Source organism: Protopterus annectens, chromosome 3.part0, assembly GCF_019279795.1.
Source record: "Protopterus annectens isolate FY-2018-M chromosome 3.part0, PAN1.0, whole genome shotgun sequence".
Lineage (NCBI taxonomy): Eukaryota > Metazoa > Chordata > Ceratodontiformes > Protopteridae > Protopterus > Protopterus annectens.
Genome location: NC_056731.1, coordinates 225,383,920 through 225,409,363, shown reverse-complemented (window position 1 = coordinate 225,409,363; position 25,444 = coordinate 225,383,920). Strand labels below are relative to the sequence as shown.

General features: G+C 39.6%; 1 protein-coding gene across 1 annotated transcript in view; it reads right to left on the bottom strand.

Annotated features, from left to right (window-relative positions):
* Positions 1-25,444, bottom strand: part of LOC122796810 (ATP-dependent translocase ABCB1-like) — a 1,504,949-nt gene that overhangs the window by 295,849 nt on the left and 1,183,656 nt on the right. Inside the window, exon 22 of the mRNA XM_044065546.1 lies at positions 23,878-24,018. Coding sequence (XP_043921481.1) covers positions 23,878-24,018 — 141 coding nt within the window. The remainder of the gene's footprint in view (positions 1-23,877; positions 24,019-25,444) is intronic.

Genomic DNA, 25,444 nt, shown 5'->3' with positions numbered 1-25,444 from the left:
TGTGCTATCTTACCTAATATTAATGAATTGATTAACATGGTTTCTTCTATGTAAGTTTAAACGTTCTCCAGAATATACAAGTACTCCTTATTTTATCATGTCCTTCCATTGTATCACCCTCTGTTGTTCAATAACAAATCTTATTCCAAGAATTTCTATTTCTTCTTTATTAAACTGGATACCTCTTACCTTCCCAGAGTACTCCAGTCCTTTACTCTTTTCCTCATTAATACTTAAATGTAACACCTTTAGTTCTTTGCCAAGTGTTTTAATGACTATACTCATCCACTGTTTATTTTTAATAACTAATACTAAATCATTCATATGACAAAGGGGGATACTGCCAGCATAGCTGTCTGAAATTTTGCAAATAATTATATATAATTTGTGAATATCAACATGATTTATATAAGATGCTTGTGTTATAAACATATTAGAACTGTATGTCATATAAGATGGTTTGTACACACGTGTGCTGAAGAGTGCTTGTGCTTGAAATGTATCCACAGTATGCCCTGCTGGAAGAGGACAGAAATGTACATGCACTATTTTAACTGTTTAAATGTATATATATTTTAACAGTGGAAACTGGAATATAGGAGGTTAACCAGTCCAGCAAAACTTCAGAAAAATATCTGAAATTAAATTACTTTATAGGCTATGCAATAAATGATGATATTTTTCACTTTCAGTGCAGCAGTAGACACAATGTCTGTACTAGGAAGCTTTCCGTATTGTCTTCAGACTGAAATAATTACTACAATTGTTTTATGACTTCCAGCATCTGCCAAAGATCTGAGGTCTATGTATTTTCACAGGCAGATGTTAAATACTGCTAGTTTCCAGCAGTGGGAGTTTCACCTGGGACAGAGTCAGATGACAAGAAATTATATCATTCTGCAAGCTATCCCAGCAGTAATATTTCAGATATTAATTTAAGAAGTTTTTTGGAGAGACACAGCATTCTGTATTCTGTCTTTGACCTGACAACAACTAGAAGATCCATTCACAACATCTGCCTTACTCTGCAAGTAAGTTAACTAGGGTATAGTAATTCTCTTAGATTCAGTCAGGAATATAGTGAAGCTTAGTTTAGATATTTTTCGATATTTATCTGAGATTGTCCTGCAATGTTGTATTAAATATTTCCTGTGATTTTGAACTCTGATGTCACTGTGAATATATATTTAGTATTGTCTTGTCTTTTATTATTTATTATTAAATATATTTAAACTTTTCATTGCAGCTGATCTGTAGGGCAGCCACAGTGGTGCAGCGGTTAGCGTTGCTGCCTCACAGCAAGAGGTTCTCTGGTTCGATCCTCGGCTGGGGTGCCTTCTGTGCAGAGTCTGCATGTCCTCCCTGTGGTTGCGTGGGTTTCCTCCGGGTGCTCCGGTTTCCTCTCACATCCCAAAGACATGCTGTAGGTGGATTGGACACTCTAAATTGGCCTTAGGTGTGAGTGTGTGCATGTGTGTGCCTTCTGTGGAAGGTTGGGCACCGGGCTGGCAACTCAACACTGTAAAACTCCACTGCCGATCATGAGTGGACAGGTGATCCGCTGTGGTGACCCCTAACCGGGAAAAGCCGAAAGAAGAATTGTAGCTGATCTGTGTAGAAATATTTACATTCTGAGAGTGCTTGAATATTTATTTGGTGACATTGTATGGGCCACTCCTAATAGCCTTGCTTTTGGTCAAACTACTATTTGTATTAATAATAACATTACACAGTAAGACTGGACACCTTTTGTTAAAGGCCTTAAAGTAGCTGAAAGGAGTTGGCTGGTAGCAGTGATAACTACCTTGTAGTCTGGGCAAAACAGGCCATAGCTAGTAAACCTGTGCCAGCCTTTCTCAGGTGTGTGTGTGTGTGTGTGTGTGTGTGTGTGTGTGTGTGTGTGTGTGTGTGTGTGTGTGTGTGTGTGTGTGTGTGTGTGTGTGTGTGTGTGTAACTTAAACCTCAAAGAGTGTGTGTGTCAGCTACTCGGGTAGGGACATGAAACACAGAGAGGGTGCTGGATGTCTTGGTTTGGCCACTCAGCTCATATCTCAACTCTGTGCCAGTGGGGAGTCTTATTGGGGATCTGGAGAAAGACGGAGAAACCAATCCTGGACTGACTGTTGTCTCTGTGTGCTCTTAAGGCAAATTCCACTTAATGCAGACAGCTGCATTTGGAAATACTGTGTGTGTTCTGTTCCTGATATCCTCCCAGTGTATGCCCCTCCCCCCCTGTTGCCAGTGGTGAGGACTGAGGCTCCTTGATTACTGGTCCAGTGGTGAGTCATCACAATCTGCACAACACAACGTCACTGGAATCTGAATTCCCTCTGGTGTACAATGCCAAATTAATTCTCCTAACTACTGCATTTATAATTAATGCAAGTGGAATACTACTTGCTGGACATCCTTGCTTAATACCACTATTTCTATTGTCTCAGTTAACCAACCATTAACTACTAGTCTCACTTTATTTTTGTTATATACAAATTTCAAAATGTTGATTATTTTATTACTTACATTGTATTCTTTCAAAATCTCCATAATGCTTCATGCTGGATCTTGTCAAATGCTTTTCTTACATCTCCTACTAGTATTTTTAATTCTGTATTTATTACATCACCTACCAATTATATTATTAACATTAGAAGTTATTGCCTTCCTTTTTCTTTTATTCAATAACCTAGTAACCTCACTTACTATTTTTTTTCTAGTTTCATAAAAATCTTATAATCAACACTATTTAATACTAGTGGTCTCCAGTTTTTATATCTCTTCTTTCTCCCTTTTTTCCATAAAAATGTCATCACACTCATACAAATTCTTGCATCATTTATAAGTTTCTCAAACCATTCATTTAACACCCTCTAGAAAATATTCCTTTTGCCATTCTTACATGTCCTTATATAGTAGATATTCAAGCCCATCTGAACTTGTCGTTGCTTCTACATTTACCGTTTTCAGCACATTTTTAAATTCTACCATTGTAATCTTTTCTCCATTTTCTTACTGTCTTTTTCATTTAATTTTTTTAAGTTCCATCTATTGTTTCTTATAGTGTCACATACTGAAAAAGTTTTCAAAACATATATTTTGATTGTCTGCATAATTTATTTTTGTGTATTCACTATACATATTTTCTTATTCCTTAACTCTCGTATTACTCTTATTTCTTCTTTAACCATTTTATGTAAAAATATCTTTGTTTAAATAACATTTTTTTTAATTTTCTCCTGGCTCATTTCATATATTTTCTCTTTTTCTAGAAAATCTTCTTTATTGTCTATTCTGTTACTAAAGACTTGGTTACTGACTTCCTTATATTTACAATTATTTTGTATTATTTTTGCCTTTTGCCATGCTAGTACTTCTTTTCTATAATTTTCTTTTAAACTAATCTACCAACTTGTCCAATCTTTGTAAAATGCTCTCAAGTTTATATGATCCAGCCACAGCTGATGTATTATTTCCTTTACATACTCATTTAATTCTGATTCATTGATTCTTTTTAACCCTCTACCTATTTTATATAACCTATTCTTTCTTGAATTTCTACCCATATTGCAACGTGATCTGAAAATCCTATAATTTTAATTCATTGATGTAATACACTTAGACTTTCTAATACTATAAAGTAATTAATTTCAGTCCTTAGATTACTCATACTATATGTCTTGTGTTTGTTTTTCCAAGCATGCATTTTATCACTTTTGATCATATCTGAAATACTTTTATATCTGCCCCTTTTTCCCCTATGTCTTAAATCATAATTGAAGTCTCCCACTACTATCACTTGTATATTTGCATTCACAGAATCAAGTATTTTCCTAAACATAATCTCTCTTTGTTTTTGTAATGCATGCTTAGAGTATAATCACCCTATATATTTGGTTCTTCCATCTTATATATATATATATTACTGTTCTTACTAATACTACTAGTGTATAATCCAGAATTTCTTTACATTCTTTACATAAAATTGCTATGCTTGAACATTTTTCCCTCCTAAATTCCATATAACCTTGCCTTCCCATAACCTATTAAGTTGTATTCTTTCTTCTTCTGTTGTTATTCTTATATGTATTAATACTATATGTCCATATCTAACATTCTACACCACTCCTAGCCTTCAGTGAAAATTCTTTATACTATTCATGTTAATGGCTAGGATTCTCACCTTGTGGAATGTTTTATGTTCCTTTTATCCTTTCCCTTTTTTATTTCCTCCTATACCTATGCTTTTAAATTTACATTTTCTATCTTAAATTTACGTTTTCTATCTTTCACTCTTTTCCCAATAGAACTCTTTTATCCATTTATCACCCCCTTCATCACTTGAATTACTTACTTCTTCCTCTATTTCTCCTTTTGTTTTTGTTTTCTTCTTACATTCATTTACATCCACTCATATCTTTCTCATTCATTTTTTTTGTGTGTTTTGTCTGTATTATCTACTAAAACACTCTCCCTGTCTTGGTCTGACTTTATTTCCTGTGTATAATTTTCTTCAGCATGGCAGTCCATCCATGAATGTCCTATTTTTTCACTCTTTAGACATTTCTGCTCACATTTTTTTTGTTTCATGACCAACTTTACCACAAATAAAACATTTCCTTTTGTCACAATTATTAATTAATTGATCATGTTTACCACACAAAAAACATGTCTTTGGTTGATCTAACCAATCACTTATTCCCCTCTACATTAATTATACTCGGTAAATGCATTATTTTATCATTTTGCATTGTTAATACACCACATTCCCATCCCCAATTCCATAAACCTCTACTGTTGTAGATCTTTATAATGTCCATTACATCTCCACACACAGTCTTTAAATAGTCTTTTAAATAATCTCGCTCAACTTCAGTTTGAAATTGTACAAATACTCTTTTTTTTAGCTTCTCTGTTAAATGCCTGCACAACATACAAGTTCCAGGGGGATTCATTCTTTTTCTTTTCATACTGTTCTATACATTTCTCTATATACTGCAGCACCCTCTCTAGGTTCAATACCCAGTGGTGAAATGATGCTCTCCCATACTTCATACCTGTCAAGTTCCTTTTCAATTTTACTGCTTAACCTCACTCAATGCTTTATTCTTACTCCTGTCTTCTTCTCTTCTCTTCTTTCACCTTCTCTCACCATTTGTGCGTATGATTTCTTACCTTCCTTCCTTATTTTTTGAACTTCTTCTTGAATTCTGTCCATTATTTCTCCCTATGATACTGTCTTCTCACTCTCTGGTTCACTCTGTTCAATTAACTCTTTCAAGTAAACATCCCACAACCCTAATGACTGAAGGATTGAAACAACACATTCTTGTGTTGCTACTTCTTTCTCAAAGAAGTTTTGCTGAAACAAATTCTCCGAATCTCTTAGCAGCATTTCTTTTTCTTTAATCTGCCCTCGAAAGGCTTAACTGCCTTTTCGATTCCTTCACTTCATCATCCTTCATATCCGACTTCTCCTCATATTCTGGTACTATTTTCATTAAGCTTCCTGCTTCTGTTGACTGATTATCAGCAGTACACAACATCTTCAACTTTTGAATACTCCATTTCTCCTTCCATCTCATATGAACCAAACTTCCTACTTCTCCGAGCCGGCTCCACACCCGGACCGGAAGTAGGGAGTAGAATGCACCACACAAACATATCCCCATACACAAAAGAGTAGAGGAAATTCCCCAGTGGCCTGACTAAATTTCCTCTAGTACAAATAGTAGAAATGCCACCTCTTGTTTCCCCTGAAAAGAGGCCACTAGCCTAGTAAGACTATTTTGATCAACAAGGATATTTCATAAATTACTATGAATACCCTATGTGTGTTCACAAGCAGCATCATTTGTATTTTAATTCCTTTAAATCTTTACTTTGTTTTCATTTTCATTTACAGCTTTAATCTTACACATTTTCAGTCCCTTAATTGTTGTTTTAAGTGGAATACTTGAAAGTTCACTTGCTCTAAATGCACTTAATGCTTTGCCAAGTGTCAAATCTGTTTCGCTTAGCAGTCTGCTTTGGATTTGATAATTTTTGTTACTGTACATAATTCATTCTCTTACAAGTAAATCATGCAAGTTTCCAAATCCACAGTATTTTGCTCTTTGTTTTACCTCAGTCAAATAAACATATAGTGACTGCTAACCCCCTTGATTTCAAGATAATGATTTATCATATGCAAGATTCTTATCTGGTTCAAAATATGCCTGGAATCTTTATATCAGGACTGTTAACTTGTCTTTTACTTTTCTTAGAAATTAAAAGTGTTAAGTATCCTTATTGCATCTTCTCCTTTGATATTAAAGATCAAACACACACACACACACACACACACACACACACACACACACACACACACACACACACACACACACACAATTGAAAAGGCAGGAGAAAAGTGAATATCGAACATTGCTCTTCTTGTAATTTGCAGGGGTTTAACCCCTGTACCATCTGAAATGGGGGGAAAGCCCCCCCTGAACATAGATATTCCAATTATCATATTGCCACACCATAGAGAAAATGAAATATTTTCAGAAATGGCAATACATGTCTAGCTTTTTGGGACACAGTATTCTGACTACTGATACTTCAAGAGATTATCTTTTGAATCAAAAGTTTGTAGTTTTCAGACAAGTTAGCATGCAGCTTCACAGACACTGGTAGTCGAAATGAAGGCATTCTAAGCCAAAATGAGAAACTGTAGCAATGATGAATGAGGGTTCATCAGTATTGGGAACAAAAAGACAAACAAAAACTACTTAAGTGATAATGAGATGCAAGACTTTAAAAAAGACTATAACTCAACTCAATTCACATTAACAATGAGAAAATATAAAAAGCTACATTTTCATCATTTTTTAAAACAAAATATTGGGAGACAATAAAGCTGCTGTTGCAGATGTCTGTGATACTAGAATTTGCATTCTGAAGAAACTTTGTCCAGAAATTCCAAAAACATGGTGTTGCATAAAGGAAACAGATTTTGGCATCAAAATGTAGCTTTACTCATGTTTATAAGAATACAGTCAAGATGACTGAATAAAGAGATATTAGAAAAGATGTGGATTTGAACATAACTTTCACTGACGTGAACCATGAGATGTCATATGGCACACTGACCTAAAGCTGCCTTGCCATTACTATATATGCTTACATATTAGTTCATACGTTACATGGTTCATTAGAGTCACATCATAAAAATTCATAGCCAGTGAAATAAAAAAGATTCACAAACATACTGTAACACAGGATGATGTGTAGGCTAAAGATTATTGTGCCAGTTCATTGCTCAAAAGCCTGGTAACAAGACTTCTGTTTATAGCACAGACATGTGCTGGCCAGCTTTTGTTATCAATCTTGTGGTCAGTGGGAAAACAGCTAGAAATAGATGCCAGGGAAATTTATGTGGATCACGATTTTTCTGCTGAAACTCGTCTGTACAGGCTCACATTCTACCCTGTATTAAATATCTGCTGCACAAGTGAGTGGAAGTGCAGATTTGTTTACTCAGCTATACTGAGGATATTCCTCATTGGAGGATCGATCTTGTTCACAGTACAAGAATTACAAGAATTAAAACTGCAGAGCCAGGTGGGACTGAAGTCCCTCAATAGAATGCAAAGCTTGAGCGATCTGCAGTTAATTAACAGTCTAGCATCAAATGTGTGGAGAAACCATGCAGTGGACCTTTTCCCCTTGTTCAGGCAAAGACTGGCAGCCACACAAAATAAAGTACATCAGGTCTCTAGAGTGGTGGCAAGTCAAATTCAGGCCACTGATCTTCAAGCTACTGCTGGTACAAGTTAAATGCTGACTTCTTAAAGGCATTATCTGAAATGGGGGTACTCAAAAGATTATACCAAAAGGAGAAAATAATGTACTTGCTGATAATGATGTTGGGACATACACACATACAAAACACTTGTTAACTGAATATTTTCTTTAATGAATAATTAAGTGCTTATTGGCAATATAATGTAGCAGTAGTTCATTAATCTACTCCTGTGTACAGCATCTAAAGTGGGAAACAATAACAATGTGAGGAGTTGGAAGCTACAGAAAAGGGTGTTTTGCATTTTGGAATGCTTGAAGCATGGAAGGCTTTCTATGTGACAAGGGAGCCACAATGCTTCATTGTTTTTTTTTTGCTATACGTTCTCTGCCAGGCCTACAGCTGAAGTGCTAACTATGTTTGTAAATACATCACTGGGATGCAGGGGGGTGAATCAATTATTGGAAACATTGTACAGTATGTTTTATTAATCAAATGATTCTTGATATATACTTTGTTAAAGTGTCTCAATCTTTGTAAGTTAGAAAGATATATGCAGTCTACCTAGGCTAAGTCTTAATAGCTACAGCACTTTGTAATAATGTCATGAATTGGTTTTCTGTAATGTCAAGAGATAATAATGGGATAACCAAGATCAAATGTTAAAAAAATACTTTTATTTTCAGGTACAAGCCAGTTTTTGTAATTATAAGAGACCCACACAAATGTAGAGGAGCACTTTGCCCTCTGTAAGGTAATATATTCTCTAGGAATAGGATCTTTATGGGCTAGTAAGAAATGAAGAGGGGTAATTACCATAATCTACACTGCATTCCATTTCTATCTACTTGGATCAGCTATCTGATAGAGCAGGTAGATACACCATGATTAAAAAGGTTCTGGATGAGCCGTTAACATGAATAAACAATGTATACCCTCTCTCTTGTAGCAACCATAAGGAAAACTCAAAACTGATACGGGAATGGATTCTGTTTCAAGTGGGTCTAGTGGTATGGGCAGGATGCTGGTGTTAAGACTTTCTCATGATGTTTATACTTATTACTCCCCAAGATTTCAGTCCTTTTCAAGGATAAACAGAGTACAACAAATTAGCAATCAGATCAAAGAGACTTCCTGTGGAAGGAATACCGACTCCTTGATGAAGTTTCATGTAGTGTATCCAGTTAAGTAGTTAGAATGATGAGTGAGAAAAACAAGAACACTCTTCTATCTAACCACTTAACTGAATAAACTCTCTAAAACTCCAACAAGGCATCTTTATTCCTCCCACAGAGAGGGCATGAGAGAAAAAGGGAGAGAGTTTCATAGGTTCATAGGTTCATACTAGGCTATCTGCCCCAGGGCATTTATAAGCCTAGCCAGAGTGTGTTTAGCTTTCGCCACCCATTTTAAATTAATTTTGCTATGCCCTTTTTCGAGGTTAGTATACTGTGCCTCTGTCTAACAGTGACACAGAAGTGATACCCGGGGTAAACCTATGATCCCCCATCCACTCATCAAGATTCCTCTTGAAGAGAGTCAATGAGGGACTCTGCCTAACCTGGACTGGGATTTTATTCCAGAGTGAAGGGAGCCTCTGGGTTATGAATCTGTCCCTCCAGCATGTCCTATTTATTTCAGTGCTGAGGTTCAAGTCTCTCAAGTGCGTAGCTCGATGGGATTTGGATTTTCTGAGGTGCAGCATGTCCATTAATTCCAGGTTGGATATGGCTTTATACGTCAGGCACAGATCGCCTGTGAGCAGGCGGTATGCCACTGAGTAGAGCTGGAGTTTCTTTAACCAGGCAGCATATGGCATCTGTTTGAGCCCTTTGATCCTCTTGGTGAGGTACTTTTGGGGTCTTTCCAGTTGCTGCAGGTGTCTGGTAAGGTACATCCCAAAAGGGACATTGTACTCAATTATGGGCCTGATGAGGGATGAGTAAAGAGGCACGATGACCTCCCCTGATCTAGATGTGAATCCCTTCATGATTAGGTGGGCTATATAAAATGTTTTTCTAACCACTTTGGCCATGTGGTTGTCAAATGAGAGATTGCTATCAACTTGGGTCTCCAGGTCCCTAATTACTTCTTCTGTACTTAATGGATTACCACCTATGTGGTAATTTGTGGGCACTTTGTTTTTGCCAAAGGGGATGATTATACACTTTTTGGTGTTTAGCTTGAGGCCATGGCTCTGGCACCAGTTGTCTGTTTCTATGAGACTCTTTTGGAGGATGCTTGTGTCGGCTGGAGAGTCGATTATAGCACCCAGTTTGCAGTCATCTGCAAACTTGGTCAGCCACAGTCCTTCCGTGCTGGCCTGTACCTCTGAGAAATATATACCGAACAGGAGAGGTCCCAGGACTGAGCCTTGTGGGATGCCACTTGTAACTGGTTTGGAGTCTGACATGGCTCCAGCAATTCTAACCATGTGGGTTCTGTCCTTGAGCCAGTTTGCAACCCATCTAGTGACATAGGGGTTTATATTTAAGCTGGTGAGCTTATCTATAATGCCAGAGTGGGGTATTGTATCGAAGGTTTTTGCGAGGTCGAGGTAGGCTGTGTGGACCACCTTCCCCTCGTCAATGGCCTTGGTGACTGTTTCAAAGAAATCGACCAGGTTTAAGAGGCAGGATCTGCCCTTAACAAAGCCGAACTGGGTAGGTTCCAGTGTCTGTAGGTCCCCAATATCTTTTTTTATGAGGTCCATGATGATCCTTTCCATAGCTTTGCAGACCAAGCTAGTCAGGCTTATGGGGCGATAGTTTCCTGGATCCGTTGAGGCACCACCTTTGTGGAGAGGGACCACTGTTGCTGTATGCCACTCTTTGGGTACATATCCTGTAGTAAGGCTGAGACTGAACAGTAGTTTTATGTTTGGGCTTAGCTCTTCTTGGAGTTCATGTAGGATGCAGCCCGGGACACTGTCTGGTCCCATTGATGCTGCATTTTTTGCTTTGGAGAGGGCAGCTCTTACCTGAGCATCTGAGATGTCAGGGGGGCAGCACTCTTCTGGGATAGATATCTGCCCTTTTGGTGGGGAGGGGGGGAGAAGTTTTCGCTGAACCTGTCAGCTAGGATGTTGGCAATGTCTGTGGGTTTGGTGTATTTTTTGTCATTTTGGACTAATTCTGAGCATATCGGGGAATTTTCACCCAGGTTCCTAACATAACTAAAGAAAGCCTTGTGATTATCCTTGGTGTCCTGTGCAATTTTTCTCTCGAAGCTGGCCTTAGACAATTTTATGAGTTCCCGTAGTTTTTTGCTAACACTGTTCAGAGATGCCTTCCCTTTTTGTGATTTTGCTCTATCATGTAGTAGTTTCCTCCTTCTATTGTATAGTTTGTTTATGGCTGGGGTCCACCAGACAGGACGTCTGCCTTTGGAGGATTGGGTCTTGGTTTTATTTGGGATTGCATGATCCATGCATTCCTGAAGGTGTTCATAGAATGCGTTTATAAAGGATTCTGCGGTCTGGGCCGTATTTTCCACAGGCCCGGGGGCTTTGAAGGATTCCACCTCGGTTTTGAGGAGTGTGAAATTTGCTTTAGAGAAGTTTTTCACTGTGGTTTTCTGGGCAGGGGGTGGGGTCGGGATGTGAATATCCAGTGAGATTAGTTTATGGTCTGATCTTACCAGTGAGGGATACACTTCTGGTCTGGGGCATAGAGTCCCTATGTTGGTGATGATCAGGTCCAGTATGTTTTCCCCTCTTGTGGGAGTAGTAACAAGTTGTTCCATAGCATTTGAGTTTATAAATTCTAGGAATCTTTGAGCTAGGGTGTTGGAGCTAGAGTAATGCTCCCAGTCTATGTTTGAGTAGTTGAAGTCACCCAATATAATGGTGTTTGGAGAGACCTTCATATTTTCCAGTGTTCTCAGGAAGGCGGAGTGGGGTTCCTGGGTTTGGGAGGGTGGTCTGTAGCAGGCTATAAACTGGAAGGCAGTTTTACCCACTGTTAGTTGCACATGGATAGTCTCTGCTGCTTCATGCTGTGCCACCAACCTACAGGTGTGGGTATCTTTGACAAATATTGATACTCCCCCTCCTTTTCTGGTTCGGTCCAAGTTTTGGGGCAGAAAAGCATGGTATGAGGTATAACCTGGTAGTGCTGGGGTGCTCTCGGCAGCCTTGAACCATGTTTCTGCTACTGCACAGATATCGATGTTCTCCATGCTAAGGAGAGTTTTGAGTGCATGCATCTTGAGGTTTAGACTACTGGCGTTGAGTAGCATTACTCTTAGTTTCTTATCCCTTGTGATACCTATGGAGGTGGGTTTGTCTTTTGAGCCTTGCCTAAAAAAGGCACTATGGGGGTAGCAAGAGCCTTTGCCAATATACGAAAGCCCAGGGGTGACAGGTGCAAGCCGTCCCTAGCGAAGCATCGTGGCCTGTCAAGCATGTCATCCCAGGCTGACAGGCATTGGATCTCCTTTGAATGACACCAATACTTAAGCCAATTGTTGAAATTGATCATCTTGTCTTCATATTGTGGCATCATTCTCCTAGCTAAAGTGATTGTAACAGAACTAATCCTTTGTACTCTGTCTCTCATTTGTCCTGTCACCCTCTGGGTCACAGGTAGGATACCAGACTTGAGCTTTCTGGATCATCTTTGTTTCCATATAAAGGATAGATAAGATATTAATTACTATGGAATATGGGTATGCAGTTGATAGTTTAGTCGATAGTTTGGAAACCTTTCCTATTTGTACTTCTGGTCATGCTTGTCTGCCTATAAGACTGACTTACTGATCAGAGGTAGGGGGTGGGGGTGGAAGCAGCACCATCCATTTGGAGAGTTCATCCTTTTTTTTTTTTGCAACGGCCCTAAGTATTAGACACTACCAGCTCATTTATTTCACACATGGGGGGGGGGGCTACAAGAGGCCTAAGTATGTAGTTATTCTGAGACGTGGGACTGGTTTTAATTTAAAGGCCCAGGCAAATACATATTCCAGGCTACAGTCTCTCCAATCTAAGATTCTGGCCTACCAGTGACAGGTTATTAATCAGTACCAGGTACTCAGCAAAACTTAGATCACTCTAGAGCTGAGCTGGACTTGCACTTCTCTTACAAAATAGAACAGGCTAAAATAATAAAAAAAAAGATTGATTATATTGAAAGTTTTCCAGCCAGAAATGGCTGGTGATGAGGCTCTGGCAGCAAGATGTTAGACTTATGCAAGATCTGATTTCCACTCAGGACTGAGAGTGCCTCAAGATATCTTTCAGACATCTACTACTTTCTTGAGAGTTTATATAGAAGTAAGACCCATCCAGAATCAGACTCCTCCCTGATTAAGGAGTTTCTGAATGTTTTGTAGCTCACCTGGATTTCATGTGTTTCCTATAACAAGTTACATGCAGCAGAGTGAGAAGGTGAATAAGCAGGTTATGTGTAGACAGACAAAGGGGAACACTCCTGACCAACCAGAATACCAGGAGAATTATATTTGTGGAGGGAGATGTATTACCAGTTTTAAGTTGCTAGTTAACTAAGTCCTGAAGAAGAGTAGCAGCCAAACAATGCCATGAAATTAGTGATCTTTAAAACAAGATGGGACCCTTCTTTATTGGCCTCATATAGGCCACTCTCTAAAAAAACTTTCTTTAGTGACTTCATATAGGCATATCTCTATTTTAAACCATGATTATAAGCTATCCATGGCTAAAATGCCAAATAGGGTCTAGTGTTTCCACCTTTCCCTGATTTGCTATGAACAAATGGGTTTTGGACCTAGAAGAACTACATTGGACGATGTCTTGAAAATTGCCTTACTAGTTAAGGATATGCTGGATATTTTTTTTTTGTGTGTGTGTGTGTGTGTGTGTGTGTGTGTGTGTGTGTGTGTGTGTGTGTGTGTGTGTGTGTGTGTGTGTGTGTGTGTGTGTGTGTGTGTGTGTGTGTGTGTGTGTGTGTGTCTATGTGTGCCTGTGTGTGTATGTGCATATGCAGAATAGTGTACAAATGAAGAAAAGTGTTTAAACCACCAGAAGTCTGCATGCATTCTATACAATATTACAATTCTCTGAAAAATCTTCCAAGAAAATGACATATGTAAAGGTTATTTAACAATGGATGCACTATATTAAGTTTTTTTTTTTTAAAGTGAGACACCTGATTTAGGTAACAGTCTGTAATTTACCTTACTAAAAATGTAATATGAATAAAGTATGCTTCTACAGAGCTATTATGAAAATTAAAGTTATGTACTTACCATAACAATAGATCTGTGTAGTCCTATTTTCATCTGGTTCAACTTTTTGAGACTCGGATCCAATTCGGATCTAGCCTCGACAACTTCAAACCTTCTGATCCAGGGCTCTGACTCCTCCCTACCCATAATTCCCTTGCCAAATTCTAATAACCTCAGATCGAGTTTACACCATGTTAATTATATATAAATATATATATATATATATATATATATATATATATATATATATATATATATATATATATATATAGGTAAGTATCAATGGGAAAGGGAAGATAATGATACCAGTTGGAAAATCTTTGTACTAACCTATCGAGGTTAGAGGCAGATAGACTCCTATAGGAGCTAACTCATTCGTCCAGGACCATTGGTGGCAATTTGGAAGGAGGGTGATGGGAGGGATGTTGAACCTGACAAAAATAGGACAACATGGATCTATCGTTGTGATAAATACATAACCTTCATAGTCAACATTGTCCAGTTCCGCCTGATTCAACCACTGGGACAGAATTCCTAGCTATATGATTTCCTAGGTGGACTTATGGAAGAATATTTCTGGTCACAGAAAAGCTGAAAGAGGAATGAGTTCTGGAATGTACATCCAGGCTATAGTAAGAAACAAAGGTGGCACTGTAGACCATGTAACAGCTACACAAACTCATCAACAAGAAAATGGCGCTGAAAAACTGCTGAAGTTTCCACAGCTATTGTGGAATGAGCTTTAGATTTTTTGGAACATTTTAGATCCAATATTTCTTAAACAAATTATATACAGTTTGATAACTATCTTGAAAGGGTGATCTTGGAAACTCCTTATCCCAGCTTAGATTTACAGAATGCAGTGAATAATTGATCTAACCCAGCCACTGGGGATGCACAAGCCAGTGCATTTCTTTCTGCCAGTCCTAAGCCAGGATAAATGGGGAGGGTTGCGTCAGGAAGGGCATCCGGCATCAGACCTCTGCCAAATTACTTATGCTGAGAACATTTCATATTTCCATACCAGATCAGTCGAGGCCTGGGTTAACAACAACCACCACCAGTACTGTTAGCCAACAGGGTGCTGGCGGAAATTGGGCTACTGTTGGCCGAAGGAGGAGAGGAGGGGGAAGGCATGCCCGAAGGCAGGAAGAGAGGAGGAAGGTTAGGAGTGTAGTAGTGAGGGTAGGAACTTTGAATGTTGGCAGTATGACTGGTATAGGGAGAGAGCTAGCTGATATGATGGAAAGAAGGAAGGTTGATATATTGTACGTGCAAGAGACCAGATGGAAGGGAAGTAAGGCCAGGTGTATAGGAGGTGGGTTCAAATTGTTCTATCATGGTGTGGATGGCAGGAGAAATGGGGTAGGGGTTATCCTAAAGGAACAGTATGCCAAGTGTGTTTTGGAGGTGAAGAGAGTGTCTGATAGAGTGATGTTTATGAAGCTTGAAATTGATGGTGTAATGATGAATGTTGTTAGTGCATATGCTCCACAAGTTGGGTGTGCGATGGATGAGAAAGAAAAATTTTGGAGTGAGTTGGATGAAGTGGTGGTGAGTGTAGCCAATGGTGAGAAACTAGTGATTGGAGTGGACCTCAATGGGCATGTTGGTGAAGTGAACAGAGGGGATGAGGAAGTAATGGGTAGGTATGGTGTTAAGGACAGGAATGCAGAAGGTCAGATGATTGTGGAGTTTGCGAAAAGGATGGACATGGCTGTGGTGAATACATATTTTAAGAAGAGGGAGGAGCATAGGGTGACATACAAGAGTGGAGGAAGATGCACACAGGTGGATTATATCCTATGTAGGAGGGCCAGTCTGAAGGAGATTGGAGACTGTAAAGTGGTAACAGGGGAAAATGTAGTTAAGCAGCATAGAATGGTGGTCTGTAAGATAACATTGGTGATCAAGAAGAGGAGGAGGAGTGTTAAAGCAGTGAAAGGATTAAATGGTGGAAGTTAAAAAAGGGTGATTGTGAGGAGGAGTTCAGGGAAGAGTTAAGACAGGCACTGGGAGGCAGTGAAGAGTTACTGAATAGCTGGGGCACTACAGCAGAGCTAGTAAGGGAAACTGCTAGAAAGGTGCTTGGTGTGACATCTGGACAGAGGAAGGAGGACAAGGAGACCTGGTGGTGGAATGAGGAAGTACAGGAGAGTATACAGAGGAAGAGGCTGGTGAAGAAGAAGTGGGATTTTCAAAGAGATGAAGAAAGTAGACATGGGTATAAGGAGATGAGACGCATGACAAAGAGAGAGGTGGCGAAAGCTAAGGATAAGGCATATGGAGAGTTGTATGAGAGATTGGACACTAAAGAGGGAGAAAAGGACCTGTACTGTAGGGACAGAGCTGGGAATGATGTGCAGCAGGTAAGGGTGATTAAGGACAGTGAGGGAAACGTACTCACAAGTGAGGAGAGTGTGTTGAGTAGATGGAAAGAGTACTTCGAAGGGCTGATGAATGAAGAGAATGAGAGAGAAAGAAGGTTGGATGATGTGGGGATAGTGAATCAGGAAGTGAAACAGATTAGCAAGGAGGAAGTAAGGACAGCTATGAAGAGGATGAAGAATGGAAAGGCTGTTGGCCCAGATGACATACCAGTGGAAGCATGGAGGTGCTTATGTGAAATGGCCGTGGAATTTTTAGCCAGATTGTTTAATGAAATTTTGGAAAGTTAGAGGATACCTGAGGAGTGGAGAAAAAGTGTTTTGGTACCTATCTTTAAGAATAAGGGTGATGTGCAGAGCTGCAGTATCTACAGAGGGATAATCAGTCACAGCTCGAAGTTATGGGAAAAATGTAGTGGAAGCTAGGTTAAGAAGGGAGGTGATGATTAGTGATCAGCGGTATGGTTTCATGCCAGGAAAGAGCACTACAGATGCAATATTTGCTCTCTGAGAGTGTTGTTGGAGAAATACGGAGAAGGTCAGAAGGAGTTGCATTGTGTCTTTGTGGACTTAGAGAAAGCATATGACAGGGTGCCTAGAGAGGAGTTGTGGTGTTGTATGAGGAAGTCGGGAGTAGCGGAGAAGTATGTAAGAGTGGTACAGGATATGTATGAGGGTAGTGTGACACTGGTGAGGACTGCGGTGGGAGTGACAGATACGTTTAAGGTAGAGGTGGGATTACATCAAGGATTAGCTCTGAGCCCTTTCTTATTTGCAGTGGTGATGGACAGGTTGACAGATGAGATCAGACAGGAGGCCCCGTGGACTATGATGTTTGCAGATGACATTGTGATATGTAGTGAGAGTAGGGACCAGGTTGAGGAAACTCTGGAGAGGTGGAGATATGCTTTAGAGAGGAGAGGAATAAAGGTCAGCAGGGCTAAAACAGAATATATGTGTGTAAATGTGAGGGAGGGTAGAGGAATGGTGAGGATGCAGGGAGTAGAGTTGGTAAAGGTGGATGAGTTTAAGTACTTGGGTCAACAGTTCATAATAATGGTGAGTGTGGAAGAGAGGTGAAGAAGAGAGTACAGGCAGGGTGGAGAAGAGTGCCAGGAGTGATTTGTGACAGACGGGTACCAGTAAGAGTGAAAGGGAAAGTCTACAACAGGGTAGTGAGACCAGCTATGTTATATTGGTTGGAGACGGTGGCATTGATGAAAAGGCAGGAGTCAGAGCTGGATGTGGCAGAGTTAAAGATGCTAAGATTTGCACTGGGTGTGACTAGGATGGACAAGATTAGAAATCAGTATATTAGAGGGTCAGCTAAGGTTGGACAGTTTGAAAACAAAGCAAGAGAGGCGAGATTGCATTGGTTTGGACATGTGCTGAGGAGGGATGCTGGGTATATTGGGAAAAGGATGCTAAGGATGGAGCTGCCAGGTAAGAGGAAAAGAGGAAGGCCTAAGATAAGGTTTATGGATGTGGTGAGAGAGGACATGCAGGTGGTTGGTGTGAAAGAGCATGATGCAGAGGACAGGAAGAAATGGAAACAGATGATCTGCTGTGGTGACCCTTGACGGGAGCAGCCGAAAGAAGATGATGATGCTGATGATGAGTGAATAATTGATCTGACTTCCTGAAGCTCTTTGTTCTATATAAATAAAATCTGAATTGTCTATGAACATCAAGTAGATATAATATGTATTGTCGTTTGTTAGAATATTTTGGAAAGAATACAGGCAAATTGATAGTTTGATTTATGTTGGATTCACCTCCTTAGGAATGAAAAGGGGATTTGTTTTAAGAAAAACTTTGTCCTTATGAGAAACCAAGTAAGGTGGTTTACATGAAAGAGCTTGGTGTTCTGAAATCCTCTTAGCAGAAGTGATTGCTAATAAAAGATAGTTTTTCATGTCAATAACTTAATATGCACTGAATCTGCTGGTTCAAAGGGAGACTATGTGACAGCCCAAAGCATCACCTTGATGGTACGATGGACAGGATCCTGAATAGGTGGTCAAAGAAGAAAGGCTCCTTTAAGAAAGGCTTTTGATATCTTTAAAGCAGATACAGGAGTCTCATTATGGCCTACCTGAAAATTTGAGATGGATGACAGTTGAACTTTGATTGTTGAAAAACTTGAAACATTTTGAAAAAGTTCAGATAGGAACTCTAGAACAGAGGGAAAGGGAGCTGAAAAGGACCTAAACCTTTCCCCAAAGCCCAGAAAAAATATTTCTATTTACTTTGATATACTTCTTTAGTGCTTTATTTTTATGAAGCAGAAAGAAAATGAACATTTTCTGAAAATGTGGAGTCCCTGGCCATTGCTAGAATAGGAGTAACTAGTGTTTAACTTCAAGGTAGTCTAGATCTAGAAGAGGATGTCCCAAAGGATGAGAGATTAGGTCTGGCTTGTGGGCCAGAGTACAGGGTGAACTAAGCAGTTGAGACCAAATATAAGGGAACTACACCCACCATGGGCAGTATGGGGCAATGAGGATCACCTTGGCCTTGACCCTTTTGGCTTTCTGAATGAATTTTGTCATTAGATGATAAGAAGGACATGCATACATGAGACGTGGGGGCCTCCTGTAGATCAGGGCATGTCTTGATGACTGATGCTGTGCAAGGATCAGAGCAAAGTAACTGCTGCACTTGTTCAGGTAGAAGGCATACAGGTTGCAGCAAGTTTTCCCCATAGAATAAAGATTTCATGTACCACTGTTGAACTGAGGTACCACTACTGAGGCAAAATAATGCATCTGCTCAATTTTTCTCCTAGTACACTGGAGGTCCCCAGAATGTTCATTGTTATCAGAAAACAATGGGAAGGCATCACCCATTGTCAAACTCTCATGGCCTCTTGCACAGTGGGTAATACCTGGTTCCCCTTTGTTTGATGATGTACCAGACCACTGACATGTTGTTTCTCTGAACTGCAATCACACCTGCTGGAAGAGTGTCTTGTAGTGCCCACAACACTAAAAGGACTGCTCTCATTTTCAGAGCATTGATGTATAAATTGGTTTCTAAGGATGTTCATGTACTTTGAACCCTCTTCCTATCATAACTCCCCAACCCTAAAAGGGAAGCACCCATGGCAATTACTGTTTCAGGTGAACATGAAGAAAAAAAAGGTGACCTGTTGTCAGTGCTGACAGAGATCCACCATTCTATGTGCACTCTGCATACTGAGGTCAACTTGACTGGAGTCTTGAGAGGGTGAAAACGTTGAGACCACTGGACTGCAGAAGTCCACTGCAGAACCCTCACATGAAATCTGGACATGGGAACAAGAATGATTGCTGAAGCCATCTGTCTTAATAGTCTTAGAATCAAGTATGCTAGTACTTGTGACACTACTTGGCAGGTGGAATGAAGTCTGTATGGAGGTAAGATGACTACATGAGTTATAGTGCTGAGGTGGTATCCGATGAATTCTAGATTCTGAGTAGGTAACAACTGGCTCTTCTGTCTCTTCACCATAATTCCCAGACTATGAGGTAACTGGAGTAAGAAATCTCTTTGCAGAATTAGATCCTGGTCTGAGCAGTAAGGAGCCAACCATCTAGGTATGGGAAGAACCTAGAACCCCTGCAGCCTGCAATAAGCAGTTACTGCTGCCATGCACTTGGTAAACACACTTGGGTGTTTGGTGAGTTCAAAGAGCAGAGCTCTGAAATGGAAATGATTGGCTCCTAGCCAAAAAAGGAAATATCTCCTGGAGTATTTGTGTATCTTTATGTGGTTACAGGCATCCAGAAGATCAATAGAGCATGTCCAGTTGTCCTTTTTGAGTAGAGGAAAAATGGAATGAACCATGACCATCCAAAATTTTGCCTTTTTCACATAATGGTTAGCTTAGTTCCAATATTAGCCTTAGGTCTCCTGTCTTTTTTAGAACTAAAAAGAACCTGGAGTAAACACTGGATCCTATCTGGTCCTAAGGAACCACCTGATGACTCTTTTTGCCATGCTGGTGCTGATTCCAGCTGAGTGGGTGGTTCAAAGGAACCCTGACTTTGGCCTGAGACATTCTTAGAAATGGAACTGAATAGCATCTAGTTATTATCATTAACACCCATGAATCTGAAGTGATAACCCACCATGTTTGTGGATGCAGGTATAGGCATCCCCCAATTGCCTCCAGAAGGCAGCAGTCAGGCAACCCTTCAGGTGCACTGGAAGGACTTCTCAGAAAAAGGACCACAAAATCCTTGGTTTTGTAGTTTGTTTCTGCCTCTGGAGTGACATACATTGAAATTTCTTTCTATTCTTCCATAGGGAGGTCTGTCAGAAGACATGTCCTAGGTAGGATCTTGTGATTTCCGGAGCCACATTTTCTTCCCTCATCATTGATTACTGAAAAAGATCCTCCGAGGAGTTGAGAAAAGGATTCCAATGGCAGAAAGAGTCTTAATGTCCTGTTTGCTTTTCATAAATTTGCCTTGACTTTCAGGCCAAACAGAATAGTACCATCAAATGGAGCACTGATGAAGGCTGTCAACCCTCTGCAAAATCACACAACTGCATTCAAGCATGGCAATGTAAGGCTATACTGGTGCCTGCTGATATGGCTATCCCATTAGGTGCATTAGAAAGCACATGCATGGAGACATTCAGAATAGAAGATACAGTAGAAAGTTGGGATTCCACAGTCTCCTGGATATATAATGGCAAATTGCCTGAAAGAGAATTAATAATCTCTTTGGTCAATTCTCTTTGGAACTGAGCACGGCCCATGCAGTTCAGCATTCTCAGGGAAAACGTTTCTGAAGCATGTGTCCATTTTCCAAATCTGTCCGAGGCTGTAGACTCTCTGTTAGGGGAACGGCCAGATGATGATGGCATAAGGCTATGCCAGTGCCTGCTGCTCTGGCTGTCCCATCAGCTGCATTAAAAGCAGATGCATGGAGACATTCAAAACAGAAGATACAGTAGAAAGCTGGGATTCCACAGTCTTCTGGATATCCAGTGGCAAATTCCCTGAAACAGAAATGATAAGCTCTTTGGTCAATTTTCTTTGGAATTGAATAGTATTGGGCATGTAGTTCACTGCTCTCAGGGAAAAAGTCACTACTTGGGCATAGGCTCTGCTATGTCAGGTTTCTTACAGGCTCCCTGAGCCACTAGATTGACAAGTGCATCAGGAAGAGGGACAATCCAGGATGTAGAACAGCCAGCCTCCAAATCCCCAGAATACAGATTCTTCTGGAGAAGGTATATCTGTGGACCACCCCCCTTCTGTTTGACCAATTCTAGAATTTCTACAAAGGAGATATCTTCAAAGGGGGATCTGGGGGAACCTTTCACTTCCTCCAAATCTGTGTCTTCTATAAGGGATTCTAGTGATAAATCCAAGCGTTTCTATTTCCACATCTACTTTTTATGCACCTGTTGTTGGGGAATGTCTGGCAACGGGTCTAAATCAGATTAAGGACTCAAAGAGAGTACTTCAATTAGAGGTTTGGAGACTGGCTGTCCCTGTCGAAGAGAAGAAGTAGATTCCGGAGCAGAATAAGTTTGAGGATGGGTCAGATCTCAAAGAGATGGAGTTGCCTCTTCTCTCAAATGTGAGAGGACTCAATGGAAGGCTTTGAAAGCCAAGAACGTCTCTCTAAAAGGTGTAATGGAGAGAGACCCCAAAGCTCCAACACTTCCCAGCTCAGAGGTCGACATCTGAGCAAAGTGGGCAAAAGCTGACATTCCAATTGAAAGTGACTGCTCTGACAACTTTGGAGTTGAACTCTCTCCCCAAATATTAGCTCCGAAGCTTTGGCGATGACTCTCTTCTTGATTGGAAAGGCCTGGAGTCAAGAGAGAGACTGAGCTGAAGTGGATGGCACTATTGGCATCGAGACAGGTGCTCCCTGGACCTTTTGGATCTGAAGTCTTCAGTTCTGATGAATGGACCTGCATCACATTCAAACATGGGTGGATTACTGGAGAAGTTTGTGACTCCATCAAAAGGGACAGAGCCGGGAGGGCACCCAAATGTATTTGTGTCCTAGGGAATTTCTGCATCATTCTGCTGATGTTGGCTTCTGGGAAAATCCTAGTAGAATGAGCAGGCCTGGAAGATGCTATTGATAAAATCCTAGACCTTTGCTGAAGAGTAGGAGAATGGAACTGATGACTTTCTGGATCCAGAGTGAACAGCCTGGATGGAGAAGGAGACTGGATCCAATATTTTGGATCTGAGGGCTTTGGCAATGACACCAGACCCACTTAGACTGTGGGATACAGGGACCATTCTTTTAAGTTTATCAATGCTGTTCTCAGGAGTCTTATCTTTAACAGGCTCTTTCAACTTTGGAGCTTCTTTATCCTTTTCTTTTTCTTTGTTGTCACTGAAGAAACCACAGAGGACCCTGAGGTGGATGGAAAAAGATCCTTTAAAATAAGTTTGTCTCTTCTGCTTTGAAGCATGTTTTATGGCTAAAAAAGCACAAGCTTTACAGTTGTTTTCCAAGTGTGCAACTCCCAGTAGATGGAATGAGGGTCCTGCGGTGGAGTTTTATGTCCACAATTATTTTTGAAACTCTTGTCTGACATAATTGACAGACCAGAAAGCATAAAATTGACACGGAGAAAAAAATAAACTGTTAAAATAGAAGAACTACCAAGGCTACACTAAATAAAAAAATAGTTTTTTTATATATATAGTATAAATACAGATATATAGAGGGGAGGAGAAGGAATGTAGCAGAGAAGAGAACATCAGAATATCAGAATCAAAAATGTGAAAAAATCACTTATCACTGATAAGCTCAGATCTTGTCTACTGTTTGGTTGAAGTGGTAAACAAGATCTGAGGTTATTAGAATGTGGCGAGGAAATTATGGGTAGGGGAATAGTTGGAGCCCTGGATCTGAAGGTTTGAAGCTGCCAAGGCTAGATATGAGTTGGATCAGTGTGCCAAAGGTTGAATCAGATTAAAATGGACAACATCAGATTCATTATTTTCTTTTTTTGTTAATATGAACATCACACAGGTGTTTGAACAGTAGATGACTAAATTAGCCTGCTCCTAGGGACAAAGGCATTGAGAAGTTTACATACTATGCCACTGTTTGTTGTTTTCCTAATTATTTTTGCTGTGCCACTCTGCACTTACATTTGTTTGCTTCTGAAGTGTATTTTGTTACAATGATGTGCAATGGTTTTTGTTAATGCTACTTTACTGCAATGAGCTATAAAATAACTTTTCAAGTAAGCATGGGTTCTGCCCTGCCTACAATGCAAAAAAAATTACAAGATTTAAAATTATGAGAACTTTTAGTTTACAGCCGAACTTAATCTTACACTAGGCTCATGGGAGCTATATTGATTTCACTTATTCTTTATGCTTTCTTATGAAATTTAGCTAATGAGATTAAGTCATTTTAAACAGTTAGAATATAAAATCCACATCTGACATTTTCTAGATATTCCTGCCAATCATTTCAAAATTATGTGCAAAATAAATAACAAATATACATAAAGTCTTAAGTCACTTACATGAATACAGATTCAGCAGTCATTCGATCGAGTGTCATCATATATGCACCAAACCGAAAACATGCTGCATACGTGAAATGCATGCAGGCTTGACTCACAGAAAAGCAGCTACCATAGACTTGTGCCTTCTTTTGAGCATTTCTGGAAGAACAGACAAGTGATTTAACATTTCTCAATAACAACAAAGTTAGTTGATATATTTTGTTAGGGAGTAAGTGCATTAATTACATATTTTAAAATCAAACACATGTTCACCTACCATTTGTCAATGCACACTTCTACCGTTAAACTCACATAATCATGTGCATTTAGGAGCTTTCCATATTTTGATTCATTGAGATACACGTGTTGCACACAGAGGTCATAAAGATTTTTGTTTAATGTAATAAACAAAAGTCCTATTTTAGCAAGGGTTTATAGCAGTGTATCACAAGATAGGAGCGCTGACTCAGCCATATTTTTCAATAGCTGCCTTATTCTGTTGTGAAGCCCAGTGCAGGTCTTTTTATATGTATTGACAATTGACATCAAGCAGTTCACACATATGTAATGTTTGCAATTGCCTCCTCCTTCACTTCTCACCATTTCAAACCTGTCAGTGGCTCAGCTATGTTTCTTACATGAGTGCACTGTATTTTCTTATGTCCAACTATATCTCATATTCTGAACTATTGGAATTCCTTCTGCGTTTTTAACTTCTTAAATGGTTTTGACAGTGGAGTTTATTTTATCTTTCCAGTTAATGACTGAATAAATGTGCTTGTGGCAAACAGACTGCACATAAGGGCACTGTTTATTTTGTGTTGGTCCTTACCATAATATTAATAATGTTGAACTTGTTTGAAATTCAGTAAATGAAACTAGATCTAAAAGAGAAAAAGTCAGAAGTGACAAAAACTCTGTAACACTACAGCAGTGTTTTAAATCTGGTGTTTTTTTTTTCTTCTAATCAATTAATGGAAGAAAGAGGGACAGAGCAGTTGAAAAGGATCTAGAAAACAGGCTTCATCTGGTAATCACAAAGAAGGTGTTTTCTTTTAACTTTCTGGAAGACGCTTTCATGGCTACCTCTTCTGTGACACAAAAAATAATTATTAAAGTGTAAAAGAAAGAGTTATCAGGCTACATCTAAAGTAATAAAAAATAAATAAAAAAACAGGTCCTGATGTCATTACCTTCAAAGGAGCCACACAGAATAATTCTGCAAACATAGAAATTATTCTGGTAGCAGAAGAGTTAGAATGCATCATAGTGCAATACCGTTAAAAAAACCTATCACAGCAGATCGACAGAATTACTTCTCCTTACTCCAAAACAACCACAAAACCAATTCTCAAAAATTCTGGAAAGGCATCACTACCCTCCTAAAACCTGGGTCAGCAGAAAACCCCAGGCCCAGACCCAAATGCACTAGATATAGATCTGGCTACCCAATTCAACTCTTTTTTCATAGACTCTATTTCCAAACTAACCTCATCCTTCTCTAATAACACCTCACCCCCTACTTCTGCATCCCCCTCTTGTCACCCCTTCATCCCCAGTCTCTCAACTCCCACCATTCTTCCTA